Raw genomic sequence first — 19866 nt, 5'->3', positions numbered from 1 at the left:
TAATAAGATAAGATTGCACAAGACTGATATTAAGTTACGGACATGGACTAATATTTATCAATGTTGAAAAGGACATCGGTGTTACAAATGCCACAGAAACTCTCAACGTCTACATGAACCATCACTCCTTCCCAACATCCTCTCAAATCTTCTTCTCCCCCATCTTCTTGGCTCTTTCCAAAATCTCGCCGGCCAACCTCTCCAGGTAAAACCGTGATACATCAACAGGTATGTCCTTGAACGCTCTCACGATCTTCTCGACATCCCTCCTACCATTCTCATACGCTTGCAAGTCTCTGTTTCCGTAGACATCTTTACCAGCCGCATACCCCTTGTCCAATCCCTTCCAGAAAACATTGACTGCTACACTTACGCCATCCTCTGGCGTAGCGGTATGACTCCACATGGGCGGTATGAAGAGAATATCACCGGGCTTGAGGGAAGCGACATGGGGATGTGTGTTCCGCAGTTTGGGGTGCTTGGAGGTTAGTACATCAGTGTTGGAAGATGAGCCTCCAGGCGGGTAGTCTAGATATGAGACATCAGATGGAGGGTAGAGATAAAGAGTTTTGTTACCGCGAATCTGGCAGAGGACGTTGGAGAGGACGTCGTAGTGGAGCCAGAGGGATACAGGGCCCGAGATACGGAGGGGAGAGGAATGGTAGTTTTCCTTCACTACACTGCAAACATCGGGCAACCTGAAGTCGCTGGCAATGTTGGGAAAGTCATCTTCAAGTTTAGTGGGCAGCTTGTTTGGTTGGCTTGATGATACGGCGCGAAGATATGCGTGCGAGCCTTGTGCAATCCCATCTAAGAAGTCTGCCACCGATTTTTTTACGTAGGCAAAGTTCTTGTCCTTGAACGTCATGCGATCTGACGGACACTCGTGGATCACGAGTTCTCTTTGGGGGCCAAGTTTTTCTTTCAGGTAGTCTAGAGTCCACAGGTCTGTGCACGGCCCGATATCGAGACCTTCGATGATGACGGGTTTGGAAGCTGCAACTAGGCTTGCAAAGTCATCTGACGACTTGAGCTGTACCCTCGTGATCTCGGTAGTGCGTGCAGAGATATCGGGCTTCCTCTTCGCACAAACTTGCTTTCGCCGAGTTTGAGGTGCAGCTCCAGCGACTTTCGCTTGTACCGTGCCTGCTGTGCCGCTGCTATGACTCGGCACAACACGACGCCATGGCTTTGACCCTTGCTTAGACCCAGCAGTGAGAATGAGCGGATCCTCGTTCCAGTAGCTTCCCATCGAGAAGCATACCGCTCCCCCTCCTGTAAGCACAATCTCGCCTGCGGAGGTTGAAACGGCCCCTACACCCACTAGCAAAGGCCATGTTGTTGGTGGCAACACATGCATACTGGGTTGTTCCACCTCTATAGTCGTGTCACTGCATGTTAAAAGTAGAAAGTCGTCTGACAGACTGTGGATATGCTTCTTTGAAACACCTCCAATCATCATCAACGACTTGCCCCAAGGAACCAGGCTGGAACCTATACGTGCATATGCAGAGTTTTCCAGATTGCTGCGGACGTCATTGGTGCGGTCATTAAATCTTAGTCGTGGTGTTGGTGCGGAAATGGACCACTCCCACACGGCGTCCTCCACAACCACGCCGCTTTGGTTCCCACCTCCTGTCAGCAACCCGCGATTTTGTGCTGAGTCGATCGTAGACATGGCGGCACCAAAGCGTGCAGACGGACGCGCTCCGTCGACGGGAATGCTGTGCCATCCGTTGTTGGCAGTCCATAGGGCACAGCAGTCATCGGCATCGAGTACTGTGCCGTCACTGGCTTTGCCACCGAAGACAAGGACACCGTGTTCTTGTGTGTCCCCACACCCCAACATAACGGCGACGGCAGAATGCCGGTAGCGAGCTGGCACGAGGCCATCCACTCTGGTCCAAGTCCTGTCCTTGAACAGCCAGCATGAATCTGCACAAGCCTGCGTTGGCGATCCGCGTCCTCCGACCAACAGTGCTTCACCGTTGGACATTGATGTGATAGTATGGCACATGCGTGCAGTAGGCAGCTGGCTAGAAGGTTGGGTCGTGCGATCCTCGATATCATCTTGTCGCTTCAACACATCCATATCAGCGAGACGGGCCTGTGTCCCTTGTCCACCATGGATGGCCACCGAGTCCCTGTCAAGAGCGAATGCAGCTGTGAAACGTCGCGCTGTCAGGGCTTCACCGGTTGGTTGCTTCCAAGATTGTAAGGTGATACTCTCCGCATCGGTAGCTTTGCTGCACTCTTTGATGGCTGTCTCATCACACAATTTCTCGGTAGATGTCCCTTGTTCCGCATTTGATGCAACAAGTAGGAAGTAATGACCGCCAAAAAGCGCAAATTCTTCCCACTCGTCAAACGGCTCAAAGGCATCTAGCCCGCGCCTGATAGTGGGAGGAGTAAAGGAATCATCCGACCAAAGGTCCCATAGATTGCGGGCCATGATTAGTGTTGGCCAACCCGCGTTGCGGAAACGAGACGCTTGCTGAGCCAGCGAGGAGTGTAACTTGACCGCCTTGATTGATGCCTGTAGTTTGTCGAAGTGAGACAACATAGTCTTGGCAAAGGGATGTTCCGGGCCCTGTGGCAGATATTGTTCTAGATGGTGTAAGATCAGTCTGTTCAATGCTGCATGTAGAAGGGCTGCATACCCAGTATACAGAAGCGAGCTGTAGGTGATGATCAGTATACCCCTGTCAAACAGGACTTGGGGCCAAAATACCGTCTTCCAGGGTACTAGCCCACTGTATGAGAGTATCAGAGTCTTTTAGCGGCATGTAAGTCACAGAAACCTCGGCGACGAACAGGACTGAGGCCGCCGGAATGTCGAACTCGGCCCGTAAAACACGTTCAAGCGTTACAAGGTCTTTTAGATCACAGCCCAGTGCCATATAGCCGTCACTTCGAAGGTAAACAGGCTGCTCGGATGTGCGGAGCTTGGTCTTGAGCAAAGCGTCTCGAAGAAGGCTATTACTGAGCATACGATCTCGTTTCCGCTCCATCAACTGCGGGTAGTCGACATCTACAAATGTGGCCGACTCTGCAAGAGAAGCATACCTATGCCAGAATTGGAAAGGTAACGGATCGCTACTCAAATTTAGTGTCTCGTGTCGGCACAGGAGCCAACTGCTACTGTCTTACTAGCCAGATCCCAAGTTTATCACAATCTTCTGCTTGTCATTTTCCAATTCCAGAAATCTACGGACAGCCTGTTCAATGGCGTGCATGCGTAGCCAATATCCGCGGTTGATCAAAGGGTCTGGTTGTTGATGTACGAAGTCAGTGCATGTCTCAGGCCAAATTGGTGAGCGAGAAGCTGCGTACTGCGTCGAACAAATTTCGGGACGAATGGCTCATAGAAGTCTGGTTCATTTGTGAGGTACAGTTTAGAAACACTCCTTTTGGATACAATGCTGCTGTCGTTTGTCTAACTACCATGTCAGTCCAGTGACTTTCCAAGCAGGATAGCCTGCATGCTCATTTTGAGATCAATTCGGGCTGGAAATAGACTCAGTAGTAGTAGAGACATGGTCGGCTGGGTGAGGTTGGGAGCGCTCACGTTCATGATGTCAACATCTCGTCTCTCCCGTAAGGTTTTCTGGTTGCCTTTGCGCTTCGGAGCGCTCTTTTTGGGCGGCATATTGCCCATCATGGCCATGTTTGTTGACGTGGTGACTTTTTTGATGTGTGGATGGCTACTACAACGAGTAATGTTTTCTAGCGCACAGCCACTGCGCGGGGCTAAGCTCATGGCCAGGATCCCTGCATGCGCGCGTGAACATCGGTTCAACACCGTCAGCCGGCAGCTGGCGACCAGCGTTTTCAACGGCTTCCTTCTTTGGCTTGACTAGGCACTTGTACAAGCTGGCCACTGCATCGCTATAGCCTCAGGCAAACATCGCCTCTCCACGTCGCCCACAGGGCTGACCGCTTCTGCGCAGCTGCCTAGCCATCACCCACAGCTATAACGTAGCTCCCCGAACATCCGACACAAGACCGAGTCGAATACCAACGGCAGCCATGAATTTCGTAACATTCAACCAGGATCACAGCCATTTGGGCGTCGGTATGTGGTAACGTTAGAATATAGTTGGGGGTGATATACTGAGCTTGGTTCCCAGGTACAACAAATGGCTATCGCATATATACCACCGACCCGTTCAACAAGCAGTCCGAGTCGCGTGAGGGAGATGTTTCCAGCCTCGAGATGCTCTTTTCCACATCGCTCGTTGCCCTAACACTGTCGCCTCGCGTGCTGCGAATACAAAACACCAAGGTTCGTCTCACAGACGCGTATCCCTGGCCCGACATCCACTGATTTTGTCAAGAGGCATTCGACTATATGCGAGATGACGTTCCGCACAGCCATTCTAGCAATGCGGATGAACAGAAAGCGCCTCGTAGTTGTGCTTGAATCAGAACTCTACATTTACGATATAAGCAACATGCAGATGCTGAAGACTGAGAAGACATCCCCGAACCCCAACGGTAAGCCCACCAGACCAAGACGTCTACAGACACTAAGTTTCATAGCCATATGCGCCCTGTCAGCATCATCGGACAACAACTACCTCGTATACCCGCTCCCCACCAAAGCCGCGCCTGCTACCTTCCAGCCGCCTTCACATGCTCCGCCCAAGGCCGATCATATTGCTCCAACCAGCGGAGAGGTTCTTATATATGATGCAACCAAGATGGAGGCAGTCAATGTCATCGAGGCGCACAACTCGCCGCTTTCGTGCATTGCACTAAACAATGACGGTACTTTGCTTGCTACGGCATCTGAGAAGGGCACCATAATCCGAGTCTTTTCGATACCGGATGCGCAGAAGCTGTACCAGTTCAGACGGGGTTCAATACCAGCTAGGATTTACAGCATGTCGTTTAATTCGACGTCCACCCTGCTCAGCGTATCCTCGGCAACCGAGACTGTTCACATCTTCCGCCTGGGTGCGCCCAACAGTAGAAGTAACAGCGTATCCTCTGGGCCTACGAAACCGACGGCCGCTTCTCATCAGCGCACCAGTAGCCGGGCAAGCGAGGAGACTGCCGACGAGTTTGATGCGAGCATAGCAGATGTATCGTTTCCAGAGCGCAAAGCGATAAACCCCACGTTTGGAAGCTTGATCCGACGCACATCACAAACGGTTGGAAAGTCGTTTGCCGCGACTGTCGGCGGATACCTACCCAGCGCAGTAGCGGAGATCTGGGAGCCCTCGCGCGATTTTGCTTGGGTCAAAATACCACGTTCGCCAACGACGTCCTCATCGGGTCCCCCAAGGAACGTGGTTGCACTGAATAACAATGGCCCCCAAATCATGGTAGTCACAAGCGAAGGCAACTACTACGTTTTCAACGTCGATCTCGAGAAAGGAGGTGAGGGTACTCTATACAAGCAGTATTCGTAAGTCGCCTGTTCGCTTCTCATTGCGCGACGCCTACTAACTTTTGCAGACTCCTTGAACCAAACGAGCTTGCCGCAAGCACGTCACAAGATGTCCCAGAGTAGATTTCTCGAATTCCCTATCCATTTGATTTTCTTTGAATACGTTCATGACTTATTGTTGCATTGCACTTGGCGTTATTTCATCCCACATTATTCCCCATGGGTTGGCGCATCTCCCCTTTGTAGTATCGTTGTTCACAAATACGTGTTGGCGCACATTGAGCAACCTCGTCGCTCAGTAATATAACCTGATTCTGAACGACGCCTTTGTTTCAGTCGTGATGTCATGGAGTCACACTGAAGAAAGCTAATCGGTCTTTGCAGCTTATAATCGTGCATGAACAGATATCGTGAGGCGTTGGGCGTGCAGATCAAAGATGGCAGTCCCGCATGTGCATTGCTAGCGCGCCCCGGACCCCGCCTATGCGTCATTGGTTGATGCTTCTGCCTCATGGTTCGCGAAATGTCGTTACATGAATCAGCACACTCTCTCACTATAAATCTTTCTTTTAATCCTTCACACTCGAAGCTTTTGCATCCTCTAATTAATCCGTAGCAACTACAAAACTATCAGATACGAACATCACACACACAGAAAACGTGGCCATGGTCCTCGAAAACACAACAGGCAATCCACTGAGCGCAGGTTCGCTCGCGCTCTTCATGGCTACATCCTTCCCCAAGGGCGATGCATCAAAGCTCAAGAACGGCACCGAAGCTGTCGCACTGGCCGTTCATGCGGGCATGCTTGCCGTGGGCTTCCGCCTCATTGGCCTTGGAGAGGACGAGCGAATAGGTAGGCACGCACATTCACCCTTGCATCACCTGTCATAACTTGGTTGCTCATAGAAGCATACGCAGACGCCGAAAACCCACAGGCACTACCCGCAAAGTGGAACGCATCTTCCACATACGAGTTCCGATATGCGCACGCACAATCCGCCATGGAGTACCTCGTCAAGGTCAACCGACTGGGTGGCAAAGCTGTTGTATACGCTCTTGCATTGGGCGATGACAAGACTACAAATTTCGAAGTCACGACCAAAGACTACATTTCCGAGTCACAGCTGCCCTTTAGCGTTTCCGAAGATACACCAACTGAACAAGTGTCACAGAAGGTGCAAGAGCTCTTCATCTCAGCAGGCCGACTAAACGACCTTGGTTCGCTTCTCAAGATCTCTGTGATCCAGAAGCTAGCACCGGGTATCAATAAACCTGAATACGAAGAGAGCAGCACAGATAGTCAACCCACATCAGCAGCAGATCGACATGAACCAGAACGTGGCGAACCTCACAATCCGCGCCAACCTCCCACCGAGCCAGGTCCTGCGCGACCCCACCCGTTCGACGACCCTCTTGCTGCGCGACCGCACTCAGGCCGACACTTGCCCGAGCCCATTCCGCGTTTCGACGACGAGTTAGGAATAAACCAACGACCGGGCCGCCTTCCAGAGGATCGATATCCCGTCAACATTGGCCACGACGATTTATACCCACAAGGTCTTGGACCAAACGATCCTCTACGTGCACATCTAGCTGGAGGACTGCCACGACCAGGTGGTTTCGGCGGCGGTGGTATGCATCCCACATTCGACGACCCGCTGTTCCGCGGCCAGGGCGGACAGGGCGGATATGATCCTATGGCTCCTCCGGGCGCAAGATACGATATAGTGGCCCCTGGAGACCCAAGGAGGGAGGATAGAGGAAGAGGTCCCATGTTCCCTGGTCGAGGCGCGTTCGGCGGACCTGGAGCCTTTGGCGGAGCAGGTGGACGGCCGCCCAATCCATTCGGTGGGTTCGGGGACGGTGATTTCATCTAATCATCTTCACCCCCAGCAGGTGGAAGATGATATTGTATGATTAGAGAAGCGAGATGAGGCTTAACGACATTACGAATAACGACAGTAGCATAGGGCGCAGATGGTTGATGTGCATGCGGCACAGGTGAGGTGGCGGTGCTGCCCCTCTACTCGCAGGCCGTGCGATTCCAGTATGATAGCTAGTCTACCATGATATGAATAGAATACTAAACGACATCGCCTTATGAACTGGTCCTTTAATTGAGTGAAGCGTGTCAGTGTTGGAGCAAGTGATACCATGTGTCAAACCCTTACCCATGCCGCCACTTTCAGTGAAAATTGCTCGAGTGCAGTGTCTAGGAGGGTAACAAATATATGATTTATTAACTTGTTCGACGTAACAGTGTCTAGATGACATGCTAGTGCACATTAGGCATGCTTCTACGCAGCTTGTGTAACGAAACCTGGTCTGTAGAGCAGAGCCCGGGGGCTTTGGTTGTCTTGCAGGTAGAGTGCTGGGTTTCTCACATGTACAAGTTGTTTGTACTGACTCCAACCCCATCTCCCAATCTACAACCCCTAATGCTCTAAGAATAGTATGTAGTTCCGTATGCCCGCCATTAGAGCAGTGTTACCAGTACCACACCACGAGAGGCCATACAGTATGTCGGTAGATGCAGGACAGCATTTCGGCTGTGCAAAGTCCCATGTCCTCCCCATTCCCCCCACATGAAAGAAAAACACTAGGACGTATCGATCTATACATGCATAGACTATCCACGCCAATCGAGTTCAGGTATATCTGTTTCGTGGGCTGAAGGAAAAAGTTTGGTAGCGAGAAGAGGAAGGGGGAGCTTCTGTGATCTGACTTCCATTTGTTCACAAGGGAGGTCCGCGCAGCAAATAAAGCAATTTTCCATGTTCTGGGGAAAGCAGGACATGAGACTAACAGGGTGCTGCTTTGCTCTCTCTGTCACCAGCTGCTGCTGGTCCACAAGCATTGATGCCCAACGAGTCGCCCCTCTCTTCACTATACGTATATACATGTGAGTTCGCCGAGCATGAGGTTGGAGAGGGAAAGAATACACGAGTGACATTCTCCGCCCTAGCAGGGAAATGGAAATTGGTCACGACTGAGCTAAAATCGCGCATGAAGGGTGTGACAAGCGAACTATTCCGCCCATCAAATGAACGTGCAGGGTTGCTCTCCCCCCTCCCTTTCTCCCATCCCATTCCCAATGATCCGCAGCATGTCAATCACATGTATCGGCCTTTTTTTGTTGCGGATTCTCGTTCAGCTGAGCAGCATCATCGTACGATGACCCTTGGTCAAACTTGAGAGCCCCACGGGAACCAAGGCCTCAACTGACTCGCCGCTGAGGTGATGCCTTGGGGGTATGAGGCTGAAGGGGTGGAAGGGTACCGTAGACTTGGGTTTTCGCACGGCTGGTGTGCTACTTTGGTGCAAAGGGTGGCCCTTAGTGTGGTGGCTATGGCACAGTGGATACTGCCGGTGGCTCAAAGCAGCCGGGAAAGCGCAGCATGCAGAGCAGATTCTTAGCTAGAATCATCATCGTACAGGACGTTTGATATCATTTTGCTACGCAGAGGTGCAACATACAGAAGTTACACAACGTGGGGGCGGAAGCCGCGCTTCTTCAGCGGCTTTAGGCGCGTGGGGACGCTTGAGGTGGTGGGCCAACAAAACAGGCAGATGACGAACTCGTATCGATATGAGTTATCGCCCCAGTCCTGAACCATGCTTATTTGACAATCGCTTCAAAGTGTGCGTGGGGCCGAGAGAAAAGGTGGTGTTGTGTCTCACGGTCGCCCTATCGTAGGCAGTAGCCTCACCCACGAGGCACGGAAGCTTACCTGCACGTCTTCCTCGTCCTGCAAGGTCCTCACGGTCCTTGAGTCCTAGTTCTTCCCTGCTCACTTGCAGCCTACCAGTGGCTGAAAGCGCACAATTGCTCGCTCTCCGAGTAGCTCCACTCTGTATGCTGCAGGTAGCTGGCTGGACATGTTACCGAGACTACCACTACCCCACATGAACCGGTCAGCTTGTGTTACTGTCCTGGACGGAAGTACACAGCCTATTGCGTACGGGATGCTGGAGTTACGGACATCTCGGTTTCCGGTAATCTCCCTTCCCGTCCTCGTTTACCGCGTGCCGTTGCACTCGGGATCTACCCAGGCGCGAAAAGTTGTGAAGAATTTTGCCGCCATTCACGCCTGTCAATTAACGATAATGTCCGTTTATCACTTACTCTTTTCAAACAGAGCTCATCCAGGTCAGGCAAGATCCTGTGCATTAACGCATATACCCACATTTTTGTTGTCTTTTACGAAATGTGAGGGGCTGAATGCAGGGCGGTTGATGATTCCATTGGTGCTATAGATCGACAGGCGCTCGGCGCGTAATCAATGGCCACGAGAAGGCACAGCGTTTAGCACGTGTTATAACAGGTATGTACGAGATAATCCTGGGAGAGGCGAACCCTATTGTCATAGGTTCGCTGCGGTTCATCTGAGCGTTGGACTGCACGGTCGATGTGTTGGCCTCTCCACCCGTTGGTGATCTTGCTGGTGAAGGACGTCACCACCAGGAAGGCCTCAAGTTTAAGGATGCGCACGTTTCCGATGCTGTTGGTTGAAAAGGATGTATGAGACGATCATTGGTGTAGGATTGTGTGACGTACAGCTCAATCGCTACCAGCGGAGTGGACGTGGTGTCATCCAAGTGCAGCATGCGAGCATAGCTCTACCTATCTTGCAGTTATTTGTGTTTCTCGTTGGTGGTACGATGATGGAGCTAGAAGTGCAGAGTAGTGCTCCCCCGCAAGCGAAATGAAGAGGATCTAGGTTCATTCCCCACGGGCTGTAAACGCTTTCCGCATACGCCTTGTTCGTCGTTCGACATGACGGTGCGCCAATGTTGCACGTACGACACATTGAGTCGAGGATCTCGGAGGAACGGCTGCTTGTCGAAAGCAAACGGTTGCGGGAGGTCCCAGCTACCGCTCAGATCTGACCGTGCCACAACGTTGTGGATGAAAAGGGGTCCGGGGGTCATTGGCTGTTTCCCACACTTCAGCGCTTTTGCTAGACTGTTTGAGCTTGACACAGCTGAATTAGATCTTGACAGGAGAGACTACAAACAGTACTCAAGTAGGCAGATTGCAACAAGAGTGCCGAGGCGAGGTCGACGCGGTAGCTTGTGCCAAGAGCTCTAGCTGTTTGGGGACAACCCCGAACCTGGCGAGGTTGGTTGTGACAGTCGGTATCCGAAGCCGCTAGCACACAAAATGTGCACGACTAGAGGCCATTCTTGCGGCATCACATCCGTGTTTCAACAGGCGGCTCGGAAACCCGCCGAGCCCCCAATATTTCATGATCGACTTTCCCAAGCAGCACGAAGCACGGCGGCTGGCTATACCATACGCCAGGATGATCGCAGGCCTGTTGACTGCACGATATTTTTTGTGGCCTTCTGTTCTTCTTCGGCATAGTTGCTAGCATCATCTCGGCGAACCATCTTTGCCGGCTTGTGGAGATATCATGCACAGATGCACGGCACGTAAACTAACCACAAATAGTATGCAGCTCGTCGCCTTCCGGTTCAATCGTAGGATGTGTTTCGCCAAGGAACCATGGCAACAAGCGTACCCAGCTCCCGGATTTTGGGGTGGGCATTTGCATAATGTCAGTTTTCGCGATACCACATACAGTTCGGCCCGCATCTACAACCAGTAACCAGTCCGTGCAATGCGCCGAACGATTGGTCGGGGAAGGCGCAAGCCATATCCGGAGATAGCGGGCTATCATAAGGGGCTTGAACGGTTGGCTTGCTTGTGATCGAAGTGATGTACATGCGAAAACCCTGATGAGCTCCAAGCGAAGTCCGGAAAAAACTGCTAAAATTATCCGTTAGATTCCCGAGAGGATATGAAAAAATGGCGCTGTACTTGGGAGATCGCACGTTCTCTTTCGTGGGTCTGATGTCTTCTGGTACTCGTGTTTGTAATACGCAAGGACCATGGGACTGGAAATGCGGTTTGCCATGTTCAAGACGAGATCACCATGGCGTGCGGTAAGGACACTAGCTCTGCAGGGGATCGCGGGCTGCTCCGCAGTGTGTACATAGTTTCGGCATTGAATGCCTAAGCCTGACAAGCGGAGGATGGGAGGCCTTACGGTAGGCAGTCGTAACCTCACATTCCTTCAACCCTGTTACTGTCACGGCAAGGTGTCCGAATCCGAAACTGTCCAAGCATTTACACGATGCCGAGATAAGATGAGAAGTGCATCTGTGTTCGGGATAGTGTCATCTAGGTTTGCCAGATGTGGAAGCGCGGGGCAATAGAGATCCGAGATGTGACGTTGTTTTTAGCTGCGTTGTACACGACTCTAGCGAGTGGGCGTCTATCGCGGCATATAAGCGCCGTGATGCGCTTCGCTAGCAGGGATAAGGCAGTTCGCGCGGGCGGCGGAAGCATCGCGGCTCCTGGCTCTTAACGCCTTGTCGATTTACTTGGATTCTTGGAAACGCCCGTCTAGCGCCTTGCGCATGGCTACTTGCGCAACATGGCGTTTGGAAGAGGTCTTGCATGGCATTTGCGCGATGCTGTGTCAACCAAGTGTTTCCAGCGCCATGTTTGTGGTTTCCCAGCAACCTGAATGCCGACCTGCTGGAGCACAAGTGGCTGCCACTAAGCACCTCCATGTGCCCAGATCATTGTACGCTACAAAGATGCAAACAGCTGCCAAGCGAGATTTTCATCGCTGACTCGACACGTACCTGCATTTGTGTTGTAGATAGGAGGGCGACCTTTTCATTTTGCGGCTCGTTGCTGCACATCCACAGCCCCCGCAGCGGACTGCAATGGGCGGGAAGGAACACATCTGTCAGACGCCAAATGAGCCCGCGTCATGTGAGGAATTCCCAAGCTGCCCAGTGCGAAACTGTGCGTCTCAGAAGCGGGCCTTCAGCGCAGTCACAACAGGAACACCTGGGCTGCTCGATGCGCAAGCATGAAACAAAGTAAGTATTGATGTTGTCAAAGCATTTCTCGTTTTCGCCCCCGGCGTTGGTCGGAGCAGCTCGAGGAGATGAGCGTATGCGACTTCCTGCATCGTGTCGGGTGGTGTTCGCAGCTGTACCACCTGCCATTCTCCCCGGTATCATGGGGCGGTTGGTCGCATGGTAGATTGCTGTATATTGCACACACAACCCCGTTATCGGTTCGTGTGTTGTATTGTTGGGTTTGAGTAACATGTTGACGGTGCTATCTGGGTCGGGCACGGTGCATTTTGCATCAAGCGAGGCTCGACACTGTGCCCAATGCCCCTCAGCAAAGATGAGTTACAGTGGTGGACGGAGACTGGCTCCAAACCGCTCAGGGTGTGATTGTTTCACGAGCTGATACCCAATGAAGGAGTGGAGCGATGCCGGTATAGACATGTCACCAGGGACTTTGACTGACGGATATTGGCAGAACTCTAGAGTGAAAGTGGAGGTGATTGCGAAGATGTGCCGATTAGCAGAGACGGTCCCAGCGATCTGGCTGCGATGCACTACAGCAGCAGGTATCAGTCATAGAGGGCTTGGCTACTGACGAGAGACCGGTCCAGTCCGGGTGACTTGTTCTTCGCTCCGCGGCAGGAACATAGACAAATGAATTAGTAATGCCGAGCGACAGAGCTAGCCCGACTTGGACGTGAAGAGGGTACCGCACCGGCTGTCACTCGCATGTGACGGCCGTCACCTGAGTGGCGCGCGTTGAACTTGTGGCGTGTCTCGCCCAGACTCATCCTCTTTTCTCCAGCCTCCAGTGCCGTCATTCCAGAGTCGGTGCGGCCAGCAAGGACGCGGACGATGTCGCCTACGACACGGCAGGAAAGTGAAGGGTGCTAGGGGCCATATAGCGTGCAGGGCCGGGTGTGATTCGACCAAACTGGCGGGTGTAAGCAGCAAATGACCGTTATTGCAACGGGTCCTGCAACGTTCAGGGTAAGCGAAGTTAGCGAAGAGACGCGTCGAAACGAGGAGGACAGAACGGGTAGGTCGATGGGGGTTTAGGGTGAAAGAGCTTTGTTGCCGTGACGCAATAGGACTAGCGGCCTTGACAGCTGCAGCTAGAGGTCGTGCGAACCGACGTGGCTCGAGCCAGATAAGACGAGCGCAGACGACCAAGCATTAAGCGCCCGCCGCGACGCTATGCTCTAGTCTTTGAGAGAGACGGGTAAGTTGCAGAGAGAACTCCCGGGGTTGATGTGCCATGGTGGACCGGGGTCGCTGCGGTCCACGAACAACCGCTCCAACACTGATGAGCAACAGGCGCCCGTTATGCCTGTTACGAAGACCGCTCGCGACTGAACCTTGCGCTGAAATATAGGTACTATAACCAGCAAAGGAGCGTCCTGCGTCTAACAAATGGGCCCATTTGTAAGCGGCATCGCCGTGCCGCAGCCCCAGCGTATCGTGGGCCACTCAGAGGCGGGGTGGGCGAGAAGGCGCTTAGAGCCTGCACAACCTGCAGCATTTCACAAACAGGACCCATCCAAGAGGTTTTAGTCTGCTTGACATGGGTCGTCCACGGTGGCTTGTGGTAGTGATCTCCACGCCATGCCCGTTTGCGATGGGTGGTACAAGAAAGACGTTTGTGGGCAGTGCCGGCTCATTGCAGCCAAAAGCCAGGCACTCAGGACAGTGGCGTCGCCCAATCGATTTTCAGATGCTAAGGCTTCTAGGCAAGGCTGTCTTGATTTGATTTTCTACCATGCAATCAGGTCATTGAGCACATGTGGAACAGCGTCATCATAGTTGTTCAGAGAAAATTGAGGGGCCAACATGGAGCGAAGCCAGGCAACCTCGATATGCGACTGGAGTCTGTCTATTGCTCGCATTCTTCCTAGCCCCCAAAACGCCATGTATGCAAATTTCCTCCCACGCAAAACAAACAATATCATCAAAAACTCAAACTTGGACAGAATGCAGTAGTAACCCCTTTGACACCATTACCCCGCCTCAAGCACATTCTGATCAGATGCCATATACATCCACGTATCTCTTATATTCGCGGGCTAATATTCGAAAACGAGTCATGGGATATCATGGGGTCCGCGGTCATGACTTCGTTGCGGCGAGGACAACCGTCATCTTCATGTCTAGCAACTTGTTAGCGCAATCCATTGGAAAGCCCGTGCGAGTGTTGTTTACCTGCGCAGTGTGTCTTTGCGAGGGAACGCTGAAGAGCACCTTGTGCAATGATATGGTTTGACCTTCTGATGCACACTGATGTCATGCCGCGCCAGATCTGTCTTGCGTACAAATCGCTTGTCACATCCAGGGTGTGGGCACAAATTTTCCTTCTTGCGGTCTTGATCGTGCGTGAGCATATGCTGGTTGTAATTGTAACGCCTGGCAAAGCCCTTCTCAGGGCAAATCTCGCAGTGGAATGGCGCATGGGCAGGGTCCGTGTATCTGCGATTACGAGTTCGTCCACGAGCAGCACTATAGCTAGAGCGTGTGCGTCGCGAGCGCTGGCTACCAATGCTTTCTTCCGAGGGCTGTCTCTCGTATGGGCGGTTGGAATAATCAAACACTGGCAGCTGTTCGTATCGGGGCATGGCGGGTGATGTGTATGCGCTCTCGTATGAGTACATGTTTGCACTGAGCCGGTCTGGAGCAACTGTGAGTGGCGATTGGCCTGAAGATGGAATTCCAGTCATTTCCACAGGTGCTTCAGTGCCGTAGCAGGCATCTGGACCCCACCCGGAGGGTTCGATCTTGGCCCTCGAGTATGTATGCTCTGAGCCATCATGCGAGAAGGCCGACATTTCGCGAGTATAGGATAAAGAGGAGCGCGGAGACGTCTGAGGTGGGTTCCAAGGTTGAGGAGATCGAGAGACTGGATGTTCGAAAGCTCCCGAGACATAAGGGTCGGCAATGACTTCTTGTGTGGCAGTGTGATGGAACTGGTTGCACCAGTCTTCTGAGGGTTGGGGTGATGGTGGCAGACCGTTTGCATATGCATGCGGGCCCTCATATAAGCCAAGCCCCTGCGGGTACTTTGATCGCGGGTCCTGTTGTCCTGGTGAAGGGTAAGGTGATTCAAGTAGAGAGCCTGTCCGTGATGCGTGGTGTTGGTAGGGTGAGTTGAAGGGTGGCGTAGGCTGGTCCGGGTACATCATGATGAAAAGGTATGGAAGGGATGGATGCAAACAAGTTATGAAGTCTTTGTGGTGAACCAGATTGGTGCGGTATGGAGACAAGCAAAGAGGGGAATGATGGGGTAGAAGCTGAATGAGAATAGCAACTGCAGGGCGTTCCAGGGCGAGTTATATCTGTGCGATGCAGTGCGTGAGCAGCCTTGCCAGATCCGAGATCAAACGTCGATTTGGATGCCGCGCCAGTGCATTCTCGAAGCATACGTTCAAACAGTGGGCTTTTGAGTGTTAGGCAGACTCCGAAATTATGCTAGACATGGACAGCATGAAGAGTGCTCGAGCCGCCTACCTACGCGGCAGGCGCCTGTTGTTAGCTTGATGGGGCTATGAAGCAGTGTACAGGGGTATGCAGTGGGTGGCGGCTTGACCGGGCTGTAGGTGAACCATTCCGTCGGGTATACCTAACAGCTAGGCCTTAGCGGGCCGAAGACAAAATCCCTGCGCCGCCCGGAGCTTGAGGCGCAAGAGGGTGAGGGCGGTTGTACCCTTGCCCGATGGACGTGCCCATGAGACTGTCCAGCTGCGAAGAGGACCTGCCTGTGTCTGTCGTTGATCGTTCATCCATTTCTGGCCCCAAAGTTGTCACGAAAGTGAGACAACGACACCCCACTTCCCATGTGCACCTGTTGGACTACTTTCCATGAGGAACATGCGAGATCGTCTTGATTTGTAACCGTATTCGTGTTGCTCATCCTTAACAAAATCTACCTACATTCCCGCGGCTGGAAGCGCCGGCCATTAAGCGGCCGACGTGCTCGCTTCGCGTTGGTCCTGGAGCTGCGACACCATCGCGGTGAGTTCTTCTACTTGCGTCGAGAGTCTTGCAACTAGTGTCTTCAACTGAGCATCAGGTTCTGTAAACCCTGCTCGGGTGTGGGACCAATTCATTTGTTGCATCCTTCCCACATTGCTTTGCGCATCTGCCATGAGTAGGCGCGGCGAGTTCACAGGCAGACGAGGGGGCCTCTTGGGCAGTGCGTGTGTTTGAGGACCGCTAAACGACGTCACTTTAGCGTCGCGTGTGCGGGCATGGGCAAGGTGCTCAAACGCCCAGATCGCGAATACGAAGGGTAGATGAGTAGCTTTGAGCAAGACGATGCGAGCACCCCGAAGCCGCTCAGAAGGCAGAATGAGCCGCAACGGTCGAATGACTAGCGGAATGAGATTCTGGAGCCTGGTCAGCCTTGCAATGGTGAGGACCACTGTGGAGATGAGTCCATCAAGGGCCCACAAGGATTTGCAGCAGTCTTGATTCGAGGATGATGCCTGGGCGGCAGAACGAGGCTCGTCCGTAAAATGACGACGGCAGAGAACCCGCACGATGCTGCCTCCAGGAACCGAGCACAAAGCTTGGACTGGTTGGTTTCGAGTGCATCACCCAGTGTGGTGATGAGGCTATGTCGATTGGCCGTTATGCGGGCCGGCGCTTAATGCCCGCTTTTTCAACCCGATAATAGTACGAAAGGCATACTTACGAGTGGAGGCAGGAAGTATGTCAACCTTTTCGAACTCGATGCTTCGAGTACGTAAACGGAATAACTGCATTGTCGCTGCGGTCAGTGTTTGAGAAGGGGCAATGAGTACAGTGGGTACGAACATGAAGAGATATTCGTCTCGCGCATGATCCAACACCTATTCGACGTTAGAAATGCCCCATATTACCACAACAAATCCAATGCGGCCAACTGCGACACACTATTCATGGGTGGCAGGGTAACAGGGAAAGATGTGATTGTGATGATGCTGGTGTTGAGCCGCCCCGATGTGGCTGTATCACACCCCAAAAGCAGTGGCCGGAAAAATAACAAGGGCTGTGTCAGTTGCAACACATCCCGGAGAGACTGCAGTTGGGATTGAAGCGGCGCAGCCGGGTGTGAGCCGTTGTTCTGCTGCGCTTGGCATGCATGCGACCTGGTGTGAATGGAGCACTGACAACCAACGAAAATCTCAAGTACCTTGCTTAATGAGTTGCTCAAGAGCGATATCAAGCTCGTAATGAGCAGAATATTCGTCAAGGTGACGAAAATGAGCTAGCATATAGATCAGCAGACCGCGAAGCAATGCATTCCAAATCCTCTTACCATAACCGGAGGACCAAAGAACGGCGAACTGTACGAAGTTAGTGCAACAGTAACACCACTAGTCAAAGATATGCGTACATTTCTTCGGCGACATCTGTACACCGCTTTGTTAGCAACTGGTGGAGGCAGTGTCGGCATTCCTTTAGCTGTTGTCCAGGGTATCAACTCACCGAATCCTAGGTAGCTAGATCTGAGAAAGCATTAGCTGGAGTGATACCAGTAGCAATATAGCCTCACTTACCCGAAGAAAACTTTGACCAGAATCCAGCTCTATATCGGCAAGTTAGCAGGGGTGTGATATGGACGCCGACGTCTATAACCCACCATCTGTTTCGGGTTGAATCTGCTGTCACGAGCCAGCAGCACAAACGTAGTCAAGAATCCTGTGCAATAGTGAGATTCTGGCGACCATCCCTAGAGCGTCAGTCGGCTTACCTAGATATAGGATTACAACGAGGGAGAGGAATTTCACGAAATCCTTCGTCATCTCTGTCCACGAGTTAGTAGGGTATCGACATGTAGCAGAGAAAGGTAGATAGACCTTTGAGACAAGGAATAAGGGTCCCAAAGTAACGGTTCAGACTCAAAAGAGAGAATATACGTGGTACAAGGAAGAGAGCTTCTAGTCCAAGCACATCGTACGCAAGATCGATCGTGGCAGCGTTTGCTGTTGTCAGACCGACGATTCCTGTAGCTTGTTAGAGCTGTTCGATTTGGCCAAGTCAGGAGTGCTTACTCATAATGCAGAACGAAAAGCCGACGACGACAATGCTTATGTCCCACGTCCACCTATCCATGTTAGCTTGTACTAGAAAGAGAGAAAAGTAAGGAGAAGCCTACCAAAAGTCCGAGGCATAGAAGGATGTCTGTCCAGCGTCGAGCCAGTCGGCGAACTCATCGTATGCGAAGCTAGCAATCCACACATACAACAAGAGCTCGGGGATGGTCACCCTAGTGTTGTTGCGCTTCACCAACACTGCGTAATACAGTGCTAGAAACGCTGCGAAGAACAGCGTCTCGAATATCTTCAGATATAACGGAACCCGTAAACGAGAGAAGGGATCAGCCTGTCTGCGGTTGTACTTCTTCGGCTTTTTCACTGAGTGTAGGCCAAGGGTCTCCCAGAATACAATATCCCCCTTCCATAGGCCATTGATAATCTTTTGAACTGGTCTCTGGGAGAGGAACTTCTTCGCGCCTGTAATCGCTTAAGCTTTGCAGTAAGAGTGAAGCGAGTTGAAGGTACGTACCAGATACAGTCGCAAGCTCCAGCGCACTAAGGTTTTCGCATTGCGACATCAACGACGCAAATCGGGACTTCTTAGCGTCGCCGTGATCAAAGTATTCGGTATTGGAGGTGGCCAGCAGCGGCGACTGCTCGCTCGGATGTGTAGAGCCCTGTCCATTTTCGTCGAGACCTAATCCGTTGTTTGTATCCGGGGTGCTTGCATCGGCAGCAGGCGGTAGCTCGACCAGCAAAAAGTCGATGATATCAGCTTCCTTGAGACTTGTCAAGAACTGCCAAGCAACAAATTCGCATGCATAGCCTCGCGCCTCATTCACTCCCGGCTCGTCGCTGGCTTCTTCCAGTGCAGAAAAATGACCTTTCAGAGCCCTAGCTTTGGTCAGCTCCGTTCCTTCTCAGAAGCTATAATCGCATCTGCACCCAGTGCAAGAGGTATAGTGTTGTTTCAACGTACAAGAGGGCGGACACGAGGGCAGGGTGGTCGACTTGGTTGGAGAGGTAGTGAATCAGGGGCTGTAGAGCGCGTCCTTCCTGCGACCGGCGCAGGTCTTCGAAAGCATGTGGCAGTTTAATCGTATGCTCGAAGAACCTATGCCTCGATTAGGGTATTGCATCAATACTGCATCGGCTATCTCGGACTGACTGGCATAGTTTGTCTACCAAGTCTCCGAAGCATTCGTCGCCTTCTATACTGGGCACACCAACTTCATCTGCAGGCCATTTTGGCGTAGGTGGGTGCGACATGCTCATTCAACTCTTATATGCCGTGCAATCGACTTTCTTTTGCTTACCGGCAGGTTGGGCAAACATTCGCGACGCGTGGGGCGTAACATAACTTAGGCGCGCAATTGCCGTGCGGCAGGACCCGCGTCATGGCTTCCTTGGCAGCCATCGCTCTTGCTCACTACTACTTACTAGTCTCACCTCCACTACGCTCACACCACACACGGTAAGACTATCTACTCTTGATTTCACAAGTTCCCCACTATAGTCGCCAGAAGACTCAAAATACCGGCTATCACGCCGATAAACATGGTCAATAAAGTTTCACCA

The 19866-nt window shown here is 52.2% G+C and overlaps 5 protein-coding genes across 5 annotated transcripts; 2 read left to right on the top strand and 3 right to left on the bottom strand.

Annotated features, from left to right (window-relative positions):
* Nucleotides 1-142: 142 nt before the first annotated feature.
* Nucleotides 143-3667, bottom strand: PtrM4_033930 (O-Methyltransferase involved in polyketide biosynthesis; the record flags this gene model as incomplete). The annotated part of the gene is made up of 6 exons (XM_066104063.1): nucleotides 143-2607; nucleotides 2661-2678; nucleotides 2732-3096; nucleotides 3151-3268; nucleotides 3334-3436; nucleotides 3569-3667. 6 exons carry the CDS (start codon nucleotides 3665-3667, stop codon nucleotides 143-145), a joined length of 3168 nt encoding a protein of 1055 aa, XP_065966265.1.
* Nucleotides 3668-4029: 362 nt separating this feature from the next.
* PtrM4_033920 (WD repeat domain phosphoinositide-interacting protein 2) lies at nucleotides 4030-5518 on the top strand (the record flags this gene model as incomplete). Its single annotated transcript, XM_001939216.2, has 5 exons — nucleotides 4030-4075; nucleotides 4131-4285; nucleotides 4338-4497; nucleotides 4543-5413; nucleotides 5464-5518. 5 exons carry the CDS (start codon nucleotides 4030-4032, stop codon nucleotides 5516-5518), a joined length of 1287 nt encoding a protein of 428 aa, XP_001939251.1.
* A 543-nt stretch (nucleotides 5519-6061) lies between these two features.
* PtrM4_033910 (PI31-Prot-N multi-domain protein) lies at nucleotides 6062-7275 on the top strand (the record flags this gene model as incomplete). Its single annotated transcript, XM_001939215.1, has 2 exons — nucleotides 6062-6251; nucleotides 6305-7275. 2 exons carry the CDS (start codon nucleotides 6062-6064, stop codon nucleotides 7273-7275), a joined length of 1161 nt encoding a protein of 386 aa, XP_001939250.1.
* A 7052-nt stretch (nucleotides 7276-14327) lies between these two features.
* On the bottom strand, nucleotides 14328-15450 carry PtrM4_033900 (DUF1421 domain containing protein; the record flags this gene model as incomplete). The annotated part of the gene is made up of 2 exons (XM_001939213.2): nucleotides 14328-14424; nucleotides 14477-15450. 2 exons carry the CDS (start codon nucleotides 15448-15450, stop codon nucleotides 14328-14330), a joined length of 1071 nt encoding a protein of 356 aa, XP_001939248.2.
* Nucleotides 15451-16224: 774 nt separating this feature from the next.
* Nucleotides 16225-19557, bottom strand: PtrM4_033890 (Ion-trans domain containing protein; the record flags this gene model as incomplete). Its single annotated transcript, XM_066104062.1, has 16 exons — nucleotides 16225-16653; nucleotides 16962-17025; nucleotides 17084-17118; nucleotides 17442-17516; nucleotides 17568-17595; nucleotides 17646-17661; nucleotides 17738-17757; nucleotides 17809-17837; nucleotides 17892-17950; nucleotides 18003-18056; nucleotides 18109-18255; nucleotides 18304-18356; nucleotides 18408-18765; nucleotides 18818-19182; nucleotides 19268-19402; nucleotides 19457-19557. The coding sequence occupies 16 exons, from the start codon at nucleotides 19555-19557 to the stop codon at nucleotides 16225-16227; spliced, it is 1968 nt and encodes a 655-aa protein (XP_065966264.1).
* Nucleotides 19558-19866: the final 309 nt, after the last annotated feature.

Source organism: Pyrenophora tritici-repentis, chromosome 1 (assembly GCF_003171515.1).
Source record: "Pyrenophora tritici-repentis strain M4 chromosome 1, whole genome shotgun sequence".
Taxonomy (NCBI): Eukaryota; Fungi; Ascomycota; class Dothideomycetes; order Pleosporales; family Pleosporaceae; genus Pyrenophora; species Pyrenophora tritici-repentis.
This window is presented reverse-complemented; position numbering and strand designations above follow the sequence as displayed.